Consider the following 18,722-nt stretch of genomic DNA (forward strand, 5'->3'; position numbering starts at 1 on the left):
GGGTTTGTGTCCCGAACAGTGTGGACTTGAGAAACGAGATCTTCGAGGAGGCTCATTCTACTCCATATTCTCTACATCCCGGCACCACCAAGATGTATCAAGATTTGAAACCGTAGCACGGTGGAGCGGTATGAAGAAGAATTTGGTAGAATTCGTTTCGAGATGCCTCACGTGTCCGGCCAGATCAAGGCCGAACATCGGAGACCACGGGGTTGTTGCGGCCTCTAACCCTACCGGAGTGGAAATGGGAGGACATTACGATGGATTTTGTGGTCGGGTTACCTAGGACCACGGGTATGTATGACTCCATGCAGGTAGTGGTGGATCGATTTACGAAATCGCTCATTTTTCGCCGGTTAGAACAACGTTTACGGTGGATCGGTTGGCGAGTTATACGTCGGGGGAGATAGTGAGACTTCACGGGGTACCGAAGTCTCTAGTTTCGGCCAGGGATCCGAAATTCACCTCCAAATTTTGGCAAAGTTTGCAACGGGCAATGGGTACAAAGCTAAAATTCGGTAAAGCCATTCCATCCTCGGACGGATGGTCGGTCCAGAAAGGACAATTCGGATATTGGAGGACATGCCGAGAGCCCGTGTGTTATGGACTTTGAGGGTTCATGGAATAAATACCTACCGTTAGTAGAGTTCTCTTATAACAACGGTTATCGAGTACGATAGGGATGGCACCCTATGAACTGTTGTTGTACGGTAGGAAGTGCGGATCCCACATCCTTTGGGATGAGACAGGGGAGAGGAAATACCTAGGTCCGGAGTCAGTTCAGCGGACCAATGAGGCAATAGAGAAGATTAAAGCTAGAATGCTTGCCTCCCAGAGCAGACAGAAGAGTTACGCAGATCCGAAACGTCGAGATGTTGAGTTCCGAGTAGGGGACCATGTGTTTTTGCGAGTATCTCCGATGAAGGGGATTAAACGTTTCGGGAAAAGAGGCAAGTTATGCCACAGATTTACGGGACCTTTCGAGATTCTCGAGAAGATAGGTCAAGTGGCATATCGGTTAGCATTGCCTCCGGCTTTATCGACGGTGCACAACGTATTTCATGTCTCAATGTTGAGAAAATACGTTTCAGACCCCTCTCATATACTCAGTTATGAGAGCCTTCAGCTTCAGTCAGATATGTCCTATGAGGAACAGCCAGTGCAGATCCTGGATAGAAAGGATAAAGTCCTTCGGAATAAGACCATAGCGTTGGTCAAGGTTCTCTGGAGAAACGCAAGGTGGAAGAAGCCACACTGGGAGCTAGAATCGGATATGCGAGCTGAATATCCGAGTTATTCGAGTTAGATTTCGGGGACGAAATCCTTTTAAGGGGGGGATAGTTGTAAAGCCCGCTTAGTTAATTTGGAAATTAGCAGTTATTTATGTTAATCAGGAAATTATTTATAGCTATTTAAATAATTTATCATTAATATTTATGGAATTCAGATATGCATATGTATGTCATCGTAGCTTTTATATTTCGCATTTCGTGTCCCAGGTATTTTGGAACGCGGCGTTTGGCTCAGTAGAAATCACAACTTAGTATGTTAGTATTTTGGGGACGGGTTTAGACATTGGGAATGTCGGGAATGGCCGGGAATTTAGAATGTCCCAAAAATACCCCTTTAGTATGAATTATGTGATTTTATGGTGGAGGGGCAAAATGGTCTTTTTGCCCCATTAGTGTTTTGTTTTGTATGATTTATTAATTGGAAAATAAATGATTATTTATGTGATTATTTGGCTGAAATGGATTTTAAATGATAGTATATTATGTTAATTAATGTCTTTTTTCCAACACTTAGTTTTTTTTGAAAAGAAATTCCAACACACACACTCACTCAAAGCTCTCTCTTTCTCCCTCATTTCGGCTGGATCTTGGGCTGCTAGGGCAGAGATTTTTCCTCTTCAAGCTTGTGATTTTCTCCTCCTCTAAGTGTAATTCAAGTCTAGGTTGGATTCCTTTTACTTCCCTTTGTGTTTTATTCAAGAAAAATGATGAAAATGTGATTTGCATGTTGGATTTTTATGTTGTTGTTGCTGCTGTAATCTAGTGATTATTTTGTGTTTAAGCATGTTAGTTTAGGGTTGTTTTGATGCTTGATTACTAGGTTGAGCATGCTAGATGAAAATGTGTGAAAATTGATGATTTTTGTGAGAAAATGCATGTTTTGTTTCTGTATAATCTAATTTTGTTATTGTTAGTTTGCAGAGGGTTTTTCTTGCTTAGTTAAGTAGAATTAACTAGGCTAGGGTGCATGCTAGTGGGTTTAACCAAGTTTGAGTTCTTGAACTCAAAGCTTGGTCTTCAATGGTGAAATTTGTTTGTGAGGTTTCTGGGTAGGTTTGAGGCCTTGGAATGGTCATTTGGGACCTATGTAGGAGGTCTGGAAAGTTTGGGACCATTTGGGTTCGAATTGGTCGAGATATGGGAATTTTTGGTTCTTTGCGAGGAACCGGAATTCGCTGAGCATCCGGAATTCGGATGGGGTTCGAGATTTTCCCGGAATTCGGTTGGGCAACGGACTTCGGATGGGGGATTTTTCGAAACCCTAGTTTTCCTCGTTTTGGGTTTTTAGGGGTATTGCCATGCTTTTTATCGAAAGGGAAACTTTTAGTTTCGAGTTTTAGTCCCCGGGAAGTGATTTAGCGTGTCACTTATAGCCGTTGTGGTTTTTATGGTTTAGGAGCAGAATGTAGTTCGGCTTGCCGGTCGGGCCCAAATTGGCAAACAAGGCACACCCGAAATCGGAATCCGAGTGTAAGATTAGTATAACAGTATGCATATGTAGTTTACATGTTTAGCGTGCATGTAGGAAGCCTGTTAGTTACATAAGATATGTATTTAGGCTTCGAAACACCCAACCCTGTCAAGTCGGTACAGACAGGAGTATGACCAAGCAATGAAAGGACCGGGTTCGACCGATCAGCCGACTGGTTGGTGGTTCTGCATCTTATTGACCTATCCCGTCGGTACGGTGAGATGACCAGAGTATGACCGGTTCGGCCGATCGGGGAGGATACTTGTCAATAGTGCCGTCCCCCGAACGTTCAAAACTCAAAGTACCATGTTGGACATGGCAAGGTAGTGCTCGGTACACATGTTGGACATGGCGATAGGCGGGACTCGCATCGTGTTGGACACGGCGGTCGATTTATGTATGATATTATTATGCTTTTCTTGCGAGTCGTCGAGCTCACAGTTTACGTTGCATGTGTAGGTAAAGGCAAGGCAGTTGCTGATGGACCGTGAGCGAGCTTATGGGATTGTACATGTCGGGGCGGTTAGGCCTGGAGCGTACGATCCTCGGGACAGCAGGGCTGAGATTTTTGTAACGGTCGTTAGATGACCTTATTTTGATGTAAAAGTTAAACAGTAGAAACGTTTGTAAATATTTTTATAAATCGGGATCCCGAGACTTTTTGCAAAATGGTTTATAAGTTAATGAAAAAGCAAAATTTTAATTAATCACGTTTTTCCATAAACCTCGTTGATTAGCAACGAGCTGCACAGTACGTTTAAAAATCACGTAATACGCCTAAGTTAGTTAGGGTGTTACAAGTTGGATCGGAAAGCTGGACCAAGGGTGAAATCGTCCAGATGAAGATGAAGCTCTTCAATTTATTTTTGAATTAATTGTTTTAGTTTAAAGACAATTTGGATTTTAAATTTTAGTTAGGGATATTTATCCCTGTTTTTCTCATATTGTTGCATTTTTTTTTTATTAATAAAGCTTCCATTATTTTCGAAATTCAACCATTGCAATTTATGAGAATGAGCTTCATTTATTTATCTTCATCAATTATTACCACATTATATTTATATGTTTGTATGTGTAAGTGTTTTTATTATTGATGCAAATTCTATAATATTTACAACTCTTCATAGAGTTATATTAAATAAACACTAGATTATTTCTATATTTATTAATAATTGTTTATTCTAATACAATTATTAAGAATTTGTTTAATAAAAAGATCTTTTGATCTAATAGGGGTGGAGAAAAGCTAAGAAAACTATGCAGTTCAACGATCTTTTATATCTAATGAACTCTAGATAGTATTCAACTCCACATAAACTCTATCACACTTAGAGAATAATGATCTTTACAACCTTTAGGGGTGGATCATAATCTTTATATACTTAGGGGTGGAGTTTATCCACAATACCCTATATGTATATACTTAGGAGTGGAGTCTATTCCACAATTCCCTATGTAACACATATCTTCTTTAAACATGGAAGTAATATAATGAGTTAGCTATTATCAATATAAATCCTTGATCTTGATTGTATGTTCCAATTCATTTTACTGTTGTAAGTAAAAAGTTTGATACCTATGAAAGTTCTTTGATAAAGTTTCACACTACCTTAATTGAGTGGGAGAATTTTAAAATTCTATACCCATCTTCATCAGGTTGATGCTTGTGATAGGTACTTAAGAACACTACTGAAAAGAAAATCTAACCATACACATGGATAGGTATAACTCATCAGAATTATGAGAATAAGATAAAGAACTCTAGTTCAGTCTATTCGAATGACTTGAACCTAGAATTCTTAATCCTCATAAAATTTTATGGTATCTTAATTTTGATTACTTAATCTCTGGCATGTATTTTTCACTTCAAATACGAGTCTGCTATGTTGTTGACTTAGTATTTACTTAAAGTCTCAGACTAATACAAAAGTCACAGCTAGATAACTCTCCAAACGATAAGAGGTTAAAAGTATTATTTAACCAGACATCTGCTATTGAGTGGGAGCTATCTGAGATGTAATCAAATAGGGAACATTAGAAGATATTCAAGAAAGATTTATGAAAGTGATCTATACGTTAGATATTAAAGAACTGTGTATCAGTTGTCCATGTGTCTCACCAACTCATTTCGAGATCTTTGAGATGGTGCTTACTTTGGGGGTGGAGGAATTATTGTATAATAATTCAAGCTCTACCAGAGAAGAACTATAACTTTGTGTATTCGAAAATCCAAGAAAGTTATATTGCTGAAGAAAAGTCTACACTGTGATTGATGTTTACAATCTGATTAGTTATCAATATAAGAAATTTGAAACGATTGATGTTTGCATGAATTTTACATGCTGATGGTTTAATATGTTTATTACTTTTATACACAAAATCAGTTAAATCCAGATCATATATTTATTCACAATTATAGTATCGTCAACACAGTGGAATGTGATTGTGATCATATGAATCAAAAGACTTGGTCCCTGTTTCATCAGTGTTTTGGATTTACACTAATGTGATAATCAGTGATGATGTGTACTTACACTTGGAGTAAGTGTTATGTTCTTTCTAGGACATTAGTAAAGTATACTAGTTTCGAATGTATGGAGTATACATTGGACTGGACCGATATTGCAACTAAGTTAAGTTATTACAAACTTACCGTTATATATATCTTTCCAAGTCAATATCAGTAGTTGATCTTAAGATTAAAAGAATCTAAATCCTTATATGCTTAGGCTCAACTCAGGAGTGCTATTCATGTTCTTAGATTTATTAGTTAAGCCTACTTTTGGGTCAGGGTGATACGTATATTTTGGGAACATGATAGTATGATTGAGTGGGAGTGCTGAACATAAATATGGAATCTATAGCTTCTACTGGTGTATAGAAGTCAAGTGATGATTCCCTTCGAGCTTAGCAAATAGAAGTAAATGGATGAGCTCTTGTTTAATTGACTAATTATTAGATCACTAAACACCATTTACAGGTAGCTAAGTGTTTTAAGGGGCAAAATACATTGAGGGGTGAGAACGGTAAAGAAATCCCATCTCGATGTAGATCATCTATATAGAGGATCTTTAAATCACAATAAGATTATAAAAATGGTTAAATGAGATGGCATATTGATATCGTGGAACATATAATATGCTCTATATAAGTCTGAGAGTGCAATTCTAAGTTCTAAGAGTGGATTCAACGAAGAATTAATAAGTAGGAATTTACTTGCTAAATTCGGTTCACTTATTGGAAGCTCAGCATATAGATCCATGGTCCCCATTCTAGTTGAGAACATTCTTCTTGTAAGACTCATTAATTGATTCGTGATTGATCAATTATAATTCTAAAGTTAGACTATGTCTAATTTGTGAATTTTCACTAAGCAGGGGTGAAATTGTAAAGAAAAGAGATTCTAGGTTTATTTATTTATTAATGGACTTTATATGTCTAATTAATAATTAAATTAAATGACAATATTATTTGATAATCTATTTTAGTTATTAAATAATTAGTTTTGGCATTTAAAAGGTTAGAATTGGAAAATTGGCGTTTTTGAGAAAATAGAAATAAAATTTGATAAAACTGCAAAATCAAGTGTGGCCCATTATCACGCCATGGCCGGCCACTATTTGTGGAATTTCAAATTAATATTTTCATTATTTTAATGCCAAATAATTCCTAACCTAAACCTAGTAGTTGCCTATAAATAGAAAGTGATGGCTCAGTCAAATTACATGCTTTAACAAGTTTTCATAACATCTTCTGACAGAAATTTCTCTCTTCAGAAAAACTGAGCCTTCCCTATTTTCTTCTATAGGCTGAAACCCTCTTCTCTCTTTTCTCTTCATAAATTTCGAACCCTAGTGAAAGAGTAAGTGCCCACACACAGCAAGCAGTAATTCAATCATAGATTGGAAGACTGTGAAGGATCAAACTAAAAGAAGAAGGACATGCGGGCTCAGATCTTGATTTTACTCTGCTACAGAAAGGATACATGGGTTAGAGATCTGAGTGGAAGGAGACATTAATTCCGCTGCATCAATGTAAGGTTTTCTTAACTTTATATGTGTTTATTTTATCGTTTTAGAAAGTTCATATTTAGGGTGTTAAACAACATACTTGTGAGTAGATCTAAGATCCTGGTAAAATAAATATCCAACAGGTTCTACATAGTTCTTGTTTTAGTGAGTAATCCTCCCTAATGGAGAAACGTTCATTAGCAATTTAACGCTGTAGAATCTTGAAAGATAAGTATTATTTGTAAGTATTTTATTTTTAGTATGGATCACCCTAATAATGGCGACTATTAGTAAGACTTACAAAAGTATGAAACAATGGTAGAAGCTCATAAGATAGAATGGCATTGACTCTCGCCTAAACGGAACAACGCTGGATTCTCATCTTGATCGAATAAAAGGTTGCTAGAATGTTTATCATTTTAGATGAGCTGACAACTCTATTCAATGGATGGTATCTTTGACTCTCGCCTAAACGGGACACTGATATCAGTTTGTTGAAAACCTTGGAAATTATTTAGGATTGTATGTTTTAGTATTTTCGCTTGTCATTCCTACTTGCTAAGTGCTAATAATTTCTGAATGTGATTTTGTGTTGAACCTTACTTGATTTCTATTTATTGTTATTTGTAGTATCCAACATGACAATGACCAACCCCATGGTGTCACTGTTGACTGATAATAAGCTGAATGGATCTAACTTTACCAAATGGAGAGAGAACATTCACATTGCTCTCATTGGTGAAAATGCCCTGTTTGTGTTAACTGAAGAGGCTCCTGAGCAGCCGGGTGAGAATGCAACCAAGGTAGTGAAAGAAAAGTTCGAGCGTTGGCAAAATGCCAATAACAAAGCTCGATACTTTATGTTGTCCAGCATGGTTGTCACCTTAAAAACAAGGTTTGCAAACACTCTCACGGCTGCACATATCTTGAACAAGTTAACTGAACTATTCGGGATGGCATCAATTCAAGCTCACTTTGAGGCGACAGAGAATTTCATCAATGCACGGATGAGACCTCATCAGAGCGTGCATGATCACCTTCTCCAGATGACGAGTTACTTCCAAGAAGGTGAGAATCATGGAGCTGCTATGGATCAAACAACTCAAGTGAGTCTGATCTTGAACAGTTTGACTCCAGCATTTCTGCCATTCACTTCAAACTATGTCATGAACAAGTTGGAGCTTGACTTTCATGAGTTAATCAAAAACCTTCAGACATTTGAAAATTTGATTGAAGGACCACAGAAAGGAGGATCTAAAGCTCCTAGTTCTAGCAATGCTAATGGGGCGACTAAGGCTGAGGCAAACATTGCCTCTACTTCCAAACCCAACAACAAGAAGAAGTAGAAGAATAGCAAGAAGCCTGTTCAAGCTGTGAAAATAGTTAAAAAGAAAAAGGTTGCTAATCCCGGAGATAAGCCAAAAGGAAAATGCTTCTATTGCAATGAAAAAGGCCACTGGAAACCCCAATGCCCTAAGTTTCTAGCAAAGAAACAAGGTATTTCTTTCTATGCTATAAACTCATGTGTTTTAGAGAATTATTATCCCCTTGAGTTATTAATTTTGGACCTACTAACCATGTTTTTTTTCTTCTTCTTATTTCAGCTACAGCTGCTTAAACTTGGATTGCTATCCTAGCGAGTTGAGTCAGATGGTTGGACAGATGGGTGAAGATTGTCCAAGATTGAAGATGAAGCTCAGAATCTTCTTTATTATAATTTTTGAATTAATTATTTTAATTTATGAACAATTTGATTTCAATTATTGGTTTGGGATTTTTATTCCCTATTTTTCATATTATTGTAGACAATTCATTTTTTTTTAGAATATTATAACAAATTTTTCTCTTTCAATTATGAATTGGGTTTATGAATTGAGATTTTTTTATTTTTTTTATCTTGTGTATGCCAATACCAATTATATTTAAATGTTTATAATGTTTGTATGTGTTTGTGTTTTATTACTGATAAAAAATCTTGGTATATTATTCTCTGCAAAGAGATAATACCACAGAAATAATTTGAATTTAAATTCACTGTTTATGAATAGTTGTTAATTCTTGAGCAATTATTAAAATTTTGATGATACTCTGCTACAGAAAGGATACAAGAGTTAATTCTTGAGCAATTATTAAACCTAGATGGCATTCTATAAATAGAAAGTGTTGGCTTCAGGAAACTATGCACTTGCATCTCATTCCTTCAGAGAAATCTTTCTATGCGCCACCCTCTCTCTCTTTTCCTCTCTTCAATTTCGAAATCCTTGAGTGATAGAGTAGTGCCCACACACATCAAGTGGTATCTCAATCATAGTGTGTAAGACTGTGGAAAATCAACCAACAAGAAGGAGAATCAGCATCAAAGAAGGAGAGAAAGAGATCCAGATTCAGATCTTGATTATGCTCTGCTACAGAAAGGAATCAAGGGCTAGAGATCTGAATGGAAGAAGTCATTATATTCCACTGCACCCAATGTAAGGTTTTCTTAAACTCTTATGTGTTTATTTATTGTTTTAGAATTCATATTAGGATGTTAATGAAACATACTTGGTAGTAAATTTAGATCCTGGTAAAATATTTCCAACATACACTTGATCTGGAGATCAAGACAATAGATTGATATGCACTACTTGTTTTATGTTAGTGCAAGTGAGAGTTTGTTGGGATTTTATGCCCTAAATAAAACCCATTTCAATCTAATTTGATCTGTTATTAATAGAAGATTAGAAATCATTTATATTTACATGTGGTTTACATGTTTATGGTTTAATATGTACAAAATTCGTTAAGTCCAAAACATATAGTCATTCACAATTGCAGTGATGTCAACACAGTAGAACGTGATTGTGATTATATGCTTTAAAAGACAATGTCCCTGATTCATCAGTGCATTGGATTTACACTGATGTGATCATCAACGATGAAGTGTACTTACACCTTGGATAAGTGTTATGTTCTTTCCAGAACATTGGCAAAGTATGCTAGTTTTGGATGTAAGCAGTATACATTAGACTGGGACCGATATTGATCTTGGTAAAGATATTATAATCTTACCGTTGTGTCTTTCTAAGTCAATATCACTGGTTGATCTTAGATCAAAAGATCTTAATTTTAACATGGTTATGTTTGATCTCAAAAGTTCTATTTGTGTTCTTTGAGTTGTTAGTTAAAGCCTACCATTTGGTTCAGGTCGAACGTACAATTTGGGAATATGATTGTATAATTGAGTGGGAGCGCTAATCATAGATATGGAATCTATAGCTTCTGGCTGGACATAGAAGTGAAATGATGATTTCTTTCGAGCTTGGCTTAATAGAGATAAATGGAAGAGTTCTTATTTCAGTAATTATATTAGTTTATTGAAATATCATTTATAGGAAGCTAAATGTTTCAAGGATAATATACATTGAGGGGTAAAACGGTAAATTTGTCCCTACTCGGTATTAATCATCTATGGAGGATTTTTGATTATTGGGATTAGAATGATGGTTAAATTTTCATAGCGTATCTATATCGTGGAACATATAAAGCGTTCTATATAATTGAGAGTGCAACTCCAAATCTATAGTGGTGTAGGGAGGTTTTAATAAGTTAGGGAATTTACTTGGTAAATTCTAGATCTACTTATTGGAAGCTCGGTTATATAGGCCCATGATCCCCATACTAGTTGAGACAATACTGCTTGTAAGACTCAGTTAATTGATTTTAATTAATCAATTATAATTCTAAAATTAGACTATGTTTAGTTTATGAATTTTCACTAAGATATGACTTGATTGTGAAGAAATAGAATGTTAGGGTTATTTATTAATTAAGAGAATTTATTAAGTCTAATTAATAAATATATTAAATGACAATTTTATTTGATAATTATTAAATAAAAAGTTTTGACATTTATAGAATTGAAAGTGCAAAAAGTGGTATTTGTGAAAAATAGATAAATGATTGAGAAAAAGTGACAAAAATCTAACTAGTGATGGATCCTTATAGGGGCAGCCACAAGAGCCAAAAATCTAACTAGTGATGGATTCTTAGTGTTCTTCACGATCAAAATTCGAGCTTTAGTGATTGAGTACATGCCCACGCATAGCAAGTTGATACTCAATCATAGTGTGTAAGACTGTGAAAAATCCATTCAACTTAAGGAGAACCGGACTCAGATCTTGATGATACTCTGCTACAGAAAGGATACAAGAGTTAGAGATCTGAGCGGAAGGAATCATTTAATTCTGCTGCAACCAATATAAGGTTTCTGCTGCAACCAATGTAAGGTTTCTTGAACTTTATATGTGCTTAAATTCCATTATTTTAGAAATTCATATTTAGGATGCTAAACAACATAATAAATCTAGATTTGATAAAATAATCCCCAACACTCTCTTCAAGATGTGTTTCGAAATATTTTGGATACCCTTGTGAAAAGTCTAGGACTTGCTTAATTAGCTCTGCTCTGGTTTTGGATGAAATTTGGAAATACAGAAACAAGAGGTTGTTTGTTTGGGAAAGTTGAGAAAGAGGCAAATCAGGTGTTTGAAGCGGTTTGGGAGTGGTTCCACAAGTTCTTCGAGGTTACTCTTGATCCTCCGGGCCTTCATCGACTTGAAGTTTCTAGCTCCTTTGTGTTGGGGAAATACTGTATGGTGGATGGCTCTGATAAGGATGGGGCCTTTGGAGTTACAGCTGCCAGAAGTAGTGGCTGAAATCGGAAAAGGGATGAGATTTTCTGCCCTTAATGATATTGACATTTTTTTCTGATTGCCAGATTGCAATCAGTGCTCTTAACAGAAAATGTCCCCCTAATTGGTAGCTACTTGGTCTGTTTACGGATATTATTAATTTAAGTCTTTTGTTTTTTTTGTTGGTTGTAATTTCAGGTTTGTAAAAAGAGAGTTTATCTCTTTGGTTGATGACTTAGCCTAGCCTATAAGACCAGAGTTGGTTGTAATGGTGACTTAGCCTTCCGTGATTGTGATTGGGGAGGGATTTTCCCTTTTGATTCCCTCTTCCTTTCTCTAGTTCTATGAAATTGTTCTTTCAAAAATAATAATAATAATAAAATAACTAATTCCGGTTTGGTGTCAAAATGGATTACATTAATCTGGAAGCAGCCAACAGTAAAATATTGGTAGAAATTAATTAGAATAGTGTTAAAAGTAAGAATTTTTAGTTTTTAGTTTTACTGGGATGAGAATGTCGTTAATGGAATCTCCACAAGAAAATGAGAATGGGGAGAATCTCCACTATGGGCGGATCGATAATGTCCAAACTAGATTAGAATCTCTCTCTAATCTAACGATATCTTAAGGGTATTTTCGTAACTTCATCACACGTTCTCAACACGTACTCGTACATCTCCCTCGGTATTATTCACCGTGTTTGATGCACAAGCAAATCCCGCCCTTTTCTTTTCTTTTTCTTTTCTTCTTTCCGCTCTCCTTTTCCTTTTTCAATTTCTTCCTATACACCTATACGTACACACACATATATATTCCCTTTTCTAATTCGAATTCTTTTCCGATTTTTATTTCCATTCTTTCAATCGTTTCGGCACTTTCTCACTTGCTCCACCGCCATTCTCGAAGCTTCCGATCAAAAGCTTCAGATCCAGACCTAAGGTTATTTTCTTTTTTTCCCTTGAATTCTTCTCATGGTTTTCGATTTTACGATTCACTCTTGGATCGATTCACCGATTGATGAACCGATCGTGCATGCAACTTCTACGTTAATGTAAAATTGGAATATTTCCTTTTTTTTATTTTTTTTTTTATCTTTGGTTGTTTTTCACGACTGTTTCTTTTTTAATACGTTACCCTAATTGAAAAGAGTATATGTTAGGGCTTTAATGGAGATGAGGCTGTTTATTTGGGAATTGTTTTTGCCCGTTGCCTGTGTTTTTCTTCTTCGTTAATTTATTTGAAAGCTTACTTGAGCTTCAGAGTTCAAATTGTGCTTTACTTTCCTGTCTTCTTTTTTGTTTTGGTTCACTGTTTTTCATGTTAGGGTCCCGAAGTTTTTCCTATTGTTTATAATTCTTAATTGTTTTTCTTAAACATTGTTATGCTAATTAAACTTTGTTTTTTTTTCTTAAACAAGAAAGTACAGCATTTTCTTGAGTTTATGATCGTTATTTGAAATACACGAATTTCCCCTTTTTGTTTCCCCTTTCAAATGACGTATTGGTTTTCTTAATAGAAGAAACAGAGTAACATTTTCCCTGCTTGTATATTCTTTTCTGTTCTTCTTTCTATCTATTTTGGTCGCTGCTGGTTTTTACTCTCACTTTGTAATAATTTAGACTTTACTATAGCCAGGATTAATCCCAGTCTGCTAGTTTAGCATGCTAAGTCTTACTATATAAACTCATCTATCCTATTTATTCTTCATATCGTGTTCACATTTAGCTCATAATAATCAGGTTATGGTGTCTGATTTCATCAAGCTTATCTTCTTGAAGGCACATGAGCCTTAAAACTAAAACATTCTAAAGGAAATGACAGATGGGATGTCAGTCATATGGTTTCTGATGAGATCCGAGGTTTATGGTCCATATTTTCTTGGATGGCTGGTCACTGGATCATTTGGGCTTTTAGTCATCGTCTTTGCATTTCTTAAATGGCAGAGAAGAGCGTCTCTTAATTGGGTTAAAGCTGCTGCAAGAGCTAAGAAGCAAGTTTGGAAGAAGCTTAAAGTTCCTTTTTCACATCATGTATGGATTGAAGATTATACATACGATGAGCAGCCATCCACATGCTGTGTTTGCTTGTCTTCCCTTGTGTCCCCACAAAACCTAGGTACAAAAGCCCTATCAATCACTCCTGTCCATCGTTGCTCTGTTTGTGGTGTGGCTGCCCATTTCTATTGTTCTCCGTCGGCAGTGAAGGACTGTAAGTGTGTGGCACAAGCTGGTTTTAGTCATGTTCAACATCAATGGTCGGAAAGATGGGTTAATGTGGATGATAATCCTGAAATGTCTGCTTTCTGTTTTCACTGTGATGAACCATGTGGTGTACCTTTTCTTGATGCTTCTCCAACCTGGCATTGTTTATGGTGTCAACGTCTCATACATGTGAAATGTTACACTAAAATGTCAAAAGAATCCGGTAACGTCTGTGATTTGGGGCCTCTTAGAAGGATAATTCTTTCCCCTCTCTGTGTGAAAGAAATTGATAGCTACAGTAAAAGTGGTTTGCCAAGCTCTGCCAGTGAGGATTCTCTAGCCTCTTCTCTATATGGTCAGTTTAGAAGAAGGCAACACCGTGCTAAACATGTAGGCGGTCACTCAGTTAATAATGTTAAGCTACAGGATGCCTTTACTAATGGTACAGCTCTGGAATATTTGATCAATGGGATTGGTGGTCTAAAGAAGTCACGTAGTGAGAAAAATATTAACAGCACAAAGAAGGATGGGAAGATACACAATACCAAGGGTATTCGTAACGGATTAACGATGAAAAAGAATTATGGATTTACTAGCCAGATAAAGAAGTATACACTGGTTGATTTACCTCAGGATGCTAGACCTCTTTTGGTTTTTATTAATTCCAGGAGTGGTGGTCAACATGGGTCTTCTCTAAGGAGGAGACTGAATGTATTGTTGAATCCTGTGCAGGTAATTATGATATTTTCTTATTATTTTGATGCTTTATAAATTATAATACTGCAATATTGTTGGAAATGAGCAAATAGTAGATCATGTATGTATTGTTTGATGTATCATAGTTGTTAGGTTGTACATTTAACAAATAAAGAAGCAAATAGGATATTCTTTTTCTAGAAGTAGTCTGATAAGATAAGATTGCAGCAAGATTGAATATTTATTTGTTGTAGGGCTGTTCACTCAAATGCAAATCTCTGTGCTATGCATAATTATTGTAATTCAATATTTTCTTAGTAAGTGACGTACAACTTAATTAAAAAGTTTTTAGAAGTATTACTTTGTATACACTATTGGTAAAGTTTTTTTTTATTAATATACTTGTTTTATCTATTTCAGGTTTTTGAACTGAGTTCTTCTCATGGACCTGAGATTGGTTTGGAGTTGTTTAGGAATGTACAGTATTTTAGAGTTCTAGTCTGCGGTGGAGATGGCACTGTTGCATGGGTCCTTGATGCAATTGAAAAGCACAATTTTGAGTCACCTCCACCTGTTTCTATTCTTCCACTTGGAACAGGAAATGATTTGTCTAGAGTTCTGCATTGGGGAGGGGGATTTTCTATGATTGATGCACATGGTGGCTTATCCATGCTTTTGCACGACATCTGCAATGCAGCTGTTACAATGCTAGATCGCTGGAAAGTAAATATTAGGGAAGAAAGTACAGATGGTGAACCAAATAAAGTGCAGTCCAAGTTCATGATGAACTATTTAGGTATTTGTTTGAATGTTTTTTCTTTGTTGATTGTTTCTGCAACCTGCTTGACCTATTGGTTTTTTTTTTTCAAGGTATTGGTTGTGATGCAAAGGTTGCATATGAATTTCATATGACTCGGGAAATAAATCCTGAGAAGTTTTGTAGCCAGGTAGCTATATTTTCCATACCATGTTTGCCTTTGTCACATGATTATTGGTTTTGTTTTCCAGTTAATTTTTTTTCTCATCTCTTGTTATCATTGTTCATTCTGCACTATCCAGTTCTGATTTACTTCACTTCAGTTGGTCTTGAGAATTCTCAACAAAAAAAATATAACATATAATTGGTTTGTTTTATGAAAATAAATAAATCATAGAATTGCTGTCAATTGGTAGATCTACATACTGGATATGTTTTTCTTACAATGAGTTATGACTTTGGATCTTCCCTGGACTTTACAAAGTAGGTGGCAGAACAGCTGATAAATAAGCTTGTTGAATTTGTGTCAATACCATTACCAAGCAATTCATTAGAAGGATATTGAATTTGTAATGAGGAGAATATCTGATACTGATAGTGATAACGAATCTAGATTTATAGTCATGTTGGCTTATATTTTCTTTTTTTCAACAGTTTGTAAATAAATTAAGATATGCGAAAGAAGGTGCAAGGGATATAATGGACAGAACTTGTGCTGACTTACCATGGCAAGTTTGGCTTGAAGTTGATGGGAAAGACATTGATATTCCAAAGGTTCACATTAAGCTTAAAATACTTTTTTCAGTTGATAGTTGCTTGTAAAATGCTGATGTTTCTTTTCTATTTCTCTCACCTAGGATTCAGAGGGTTTAATTGTGCTCAATATTGGCAGCTACATGGGCGGCGTAGATCTTTGGCAGAATGACTTTGAGCACGATGATGATTTTAGTCTTCAGTCCATGCATGATAAAGTGCTTGAGGTTGTATGTGTTTGTGGTGCATGGCACCTCGGCAAACTTCAGGTATATGAATTATGTACATACATACATATATATATATATATATATTTATATTAGCATGTTTACTTTCTCAATTTACATGCATCTCTCTTATGTAATTGCTTGGCTTGTAATTTTTTTCATTGGGTCTTATCTAAAAATTATGGGTAATTATATTTTATGTAGCAATATTTGTATTCAGCATTTTATATTTACACCAATGTAGAAATATTTATATTTATGTGACCTTTAACTGACGTAAAATTATTGTAAATAGTCGTAGGTTAACTTAAATTTAAGGAACTAGGAATGGGATTAAGATTATCTATCCTTGTTTTATGTTTATTACTAACTTGGGACTAAAGTGAATTATTTAAACTGAAGTAATTATTCTATTTGTGTGGTATAATTTATCCCAACTAAAACTGATTGTTTAATTATTACAAAGTAATGGATCCCACTTACTACCAATGTAACTCTAATTGCAAATTAACTCTACCCATATATATTTTAATTGAAATTCATGCAAATGTAAACTAAAATATTAGTATTTGAATAATGTAATGTTTTAAACTAAACTCAACTCAAAATAACCCTTTATCCTTAATTGAATGCAAATTCTATCCAATCATGCATACGAATGACAGTAAGGCCCTAGAGGTGTACTGTTTTCTGATTTGTGTAAATGAAAATGTTTCTTGTAAAATTCTTATCTTGTTTTGTTACTAGTTCGCCGTACATGTTTTTTTAACCACAAACCCTTATCCTCCAAGATTAATAAAACTATAGTTTTACTAACTAACTCGGTAACCTTTATTATTATTTATTATTTTTGCCTGCTTATGATTAGAACGTAGCTGTATTGTTGTTTGCTTTTCAGATTTAAATTGTTAAAAAGAAGTCATGTGCTTCTGATTTCCTCAAGCCTTTAGTTTATAAGAAAAGTTTTCTTTTATGCTAACTAGTTTGGATGAAAAGTTGAAAAGAAGCTAAATCAATTGCTTGGATGTACATGTCTTCTATTAGAAATTATAATTTGAATGATGAAATTATTTTTTGCACTATGTGCTCTCTACAAGATAAATATGCTATAAAATTTGTTAGCTTATGCTTCTATTATTTTACAGGTTGGTCTTTCACACGCTAGAAGGCTAGCCCAAGGGAAAGTCATAAGAATTCATGCTTCCAGTCCGTTCCCAGTTCAAATAGATGGTGAACCATTTATACAACAACCTGGATGTCTAGAAATAACACATCATGGGCAGGTAAATCTTTTTTCTTTGTTGGACATAGTAATTTGTTAATAAATGAACCTTTCTTTTTGTGTATGCGATATGTTCTAAGGTTGGTTGTTTTCTTTCTTTTTTTTTTTTTTTTTTTTTTTTTTTTTTTAAATTTTTGGGTTTGAAATGGCTGTTTTTTAAGTTTTTCAATTCTCTTTTTCAATTTGTTCAAAGGAAAGTCGTGTAAATTTAATTTCCTTATATTCCATGGAAACTTTTAAAGCAATGTGGTGAGGTCCAGGCTTTAAAGTTTGCTGTTGTTTCCTTGACATCTGCTGTCAATTCACGTTCTCATGTCACTTGCATGTGTAGTTATTATCAGTCATGAGACTAACATGGTTTCTCCTACACTTGAGGTTGGGATGTTTATTATGTAACAGAAAGAACGTTGCTTAATACTTCATATTTACAAGCAAAATGTGTACACACATTCTATAGCTATTTTATTTCCTGTGGCAATTTTTGTATTGGTGTTGCTCTTACCTGCTAGTGTATTGATATATTTTATATTCTAGCAATTTTAGTTTCTTTGAAATTTGGGAGTCATGGTTGTTTTCGGTTATGAGATGTGTAGGTATTCATGTTGAGGAGGCCCTCAGAGGAGCCGCGAGGGCATGCGGCTGCAATTATGACAGAGGTTTTATTAGATGCCGAGAGCAAAGGCATCATTAATGCATCTCAGAAAATAACTCTTCTTCAGCAAATAGCCCTAAATCTCTCATAATATATTTTTTTTTGTTAATAATTCTTTTCCGGAGATATAGTCATCACCCGTCCACATACATACGTGTCCAGACAACAACGGATAGGTTCTTTCACTCACAGAGCACTTGTTTAGTCCAAACCAAAACTCAGCTGTTCCACGCTTACACTCCCACACTTGTTCCTCGCTGCTTTTATAGCACATACGATTTTTTGACCAACAGTATAGCGTTACATACACAATAGGTGCCATTTTTGTTACTGGGTTTGATTTGTTTTTTTTTTGTTTGTGTTTTTGCTTTTTCCATCTGTATAAGACAACAATTGCTACATACAAAATAGAAAATATATGCAAGAGTTATAATTTTTGGTTTTGCTGTACAACATGAAGTTTGTGCAATTCCCTTATATATAGTTTTCATTCTTCACCCAGGTTGATTTCACATTCACTTCACTTCTCTTCGGTTGTTTCTTTTGGTAAATTTTAATGAAAACGTGGGGTCTCTTTTGACTCTATTTTTCATACCCAGTTTACATGCTATGCTACTAATAAGATCTGTGAGCTACCTCTAGTGGCTGCACCACAAACGCAAGATGCTGGTCATCTTAATCACACTTACAATTCAGAATATGCTGCTC

At 35.2% G+C, this 18,722-nt stretch overlaps 1 protein-coding gene across 3 annotated transcripts; it reads left to right on the plus strand.

The window, feature by feature from the left end:
* Positions 1-10,802: 10,802 nt before the first annotated feature.
* LOC115712977 (diacylglycerol kinase 2) lies at positions 10,803-18,467 on the plus strand. 3 transcript variants are annotated; one of them, XM_030641426.2, is made up of 8 exons: positions 10,803-12,385; positions 13,186-14,379; positions 14,764-15,139; positions 15,214-15,290; positions 15,755-15,874; positions 15,958-16,122; positions 17,226-17,363; positions 17,956-18,467. In XM_030641426.2, the coding sequence occupies exons 2-8, from the start codon at positions 13,261-13,263 to the stop codon at positions 18,103-18,105; spliced, it is 2,145 nt and encodes a 714-aa protein (XP_030497286.1). In that variant the 5' UTR covers positions 10,803-12,385; positions 13,186-13,260; the 3' UTR covers positions 18,106-18,467. The 3 variants fall into 3 exon arrangements, 2 of the variants coding, with proteins under 2 accessions (XP_030497286.1, XP_060970184.1); XM_061114201.1 differs by having other exon boundaries at positions 11,942-12,385; positions 13,225-14,379; XR_004010971.2 differs by lacking the exon at positions 17,956-18,467 and having other exon boundaries at positions 15,993-16,122; positions 17,226-17,369.
* Positions 18,468-18,722: the final 255 nt, after the last annotated feature.

The sequence above is a fragment of the Cannabis sativa genome, chromosome 4 (assembly GCF_029168945.1).
Source record: "Cannabis sativa cultivar Pink pepper isolate KNU-18-1 chromosome 4, ASM2916894v1, whole genome shotgun sequence".
NCBI lineage: Eukaryota > Viridiplantae > Streptophyta > Magnoliopsida > Rosales > Cannabaceae > Cannabis > Cannabis sativa.

Excerpts from the sequence above, each read along its gene's own strand:
- LOC115712977 (XM_030641426.2), top strand. The coding sequence starts at position 13,261 with ATGACAGATGGGATGTCAGTCATATGGTTTCTGATGAGATCCGAGGTT. Across the intron at positions 14,380-14,763 it reads TATTGTTGAATCCTGTGCAG|GTTTTTGAACTGAGTTCTTC; the intron begins GTAATTATGATA and ends TATCTATTTCAG. Across the intron at positions 15,291-15,754 it reads CTGAGAAGTTTTGTAGCCAG|TTTGTAAATAAATTAAGATA; the intron begins GTAGCTATATTT and ends TTTTTTCAACAG.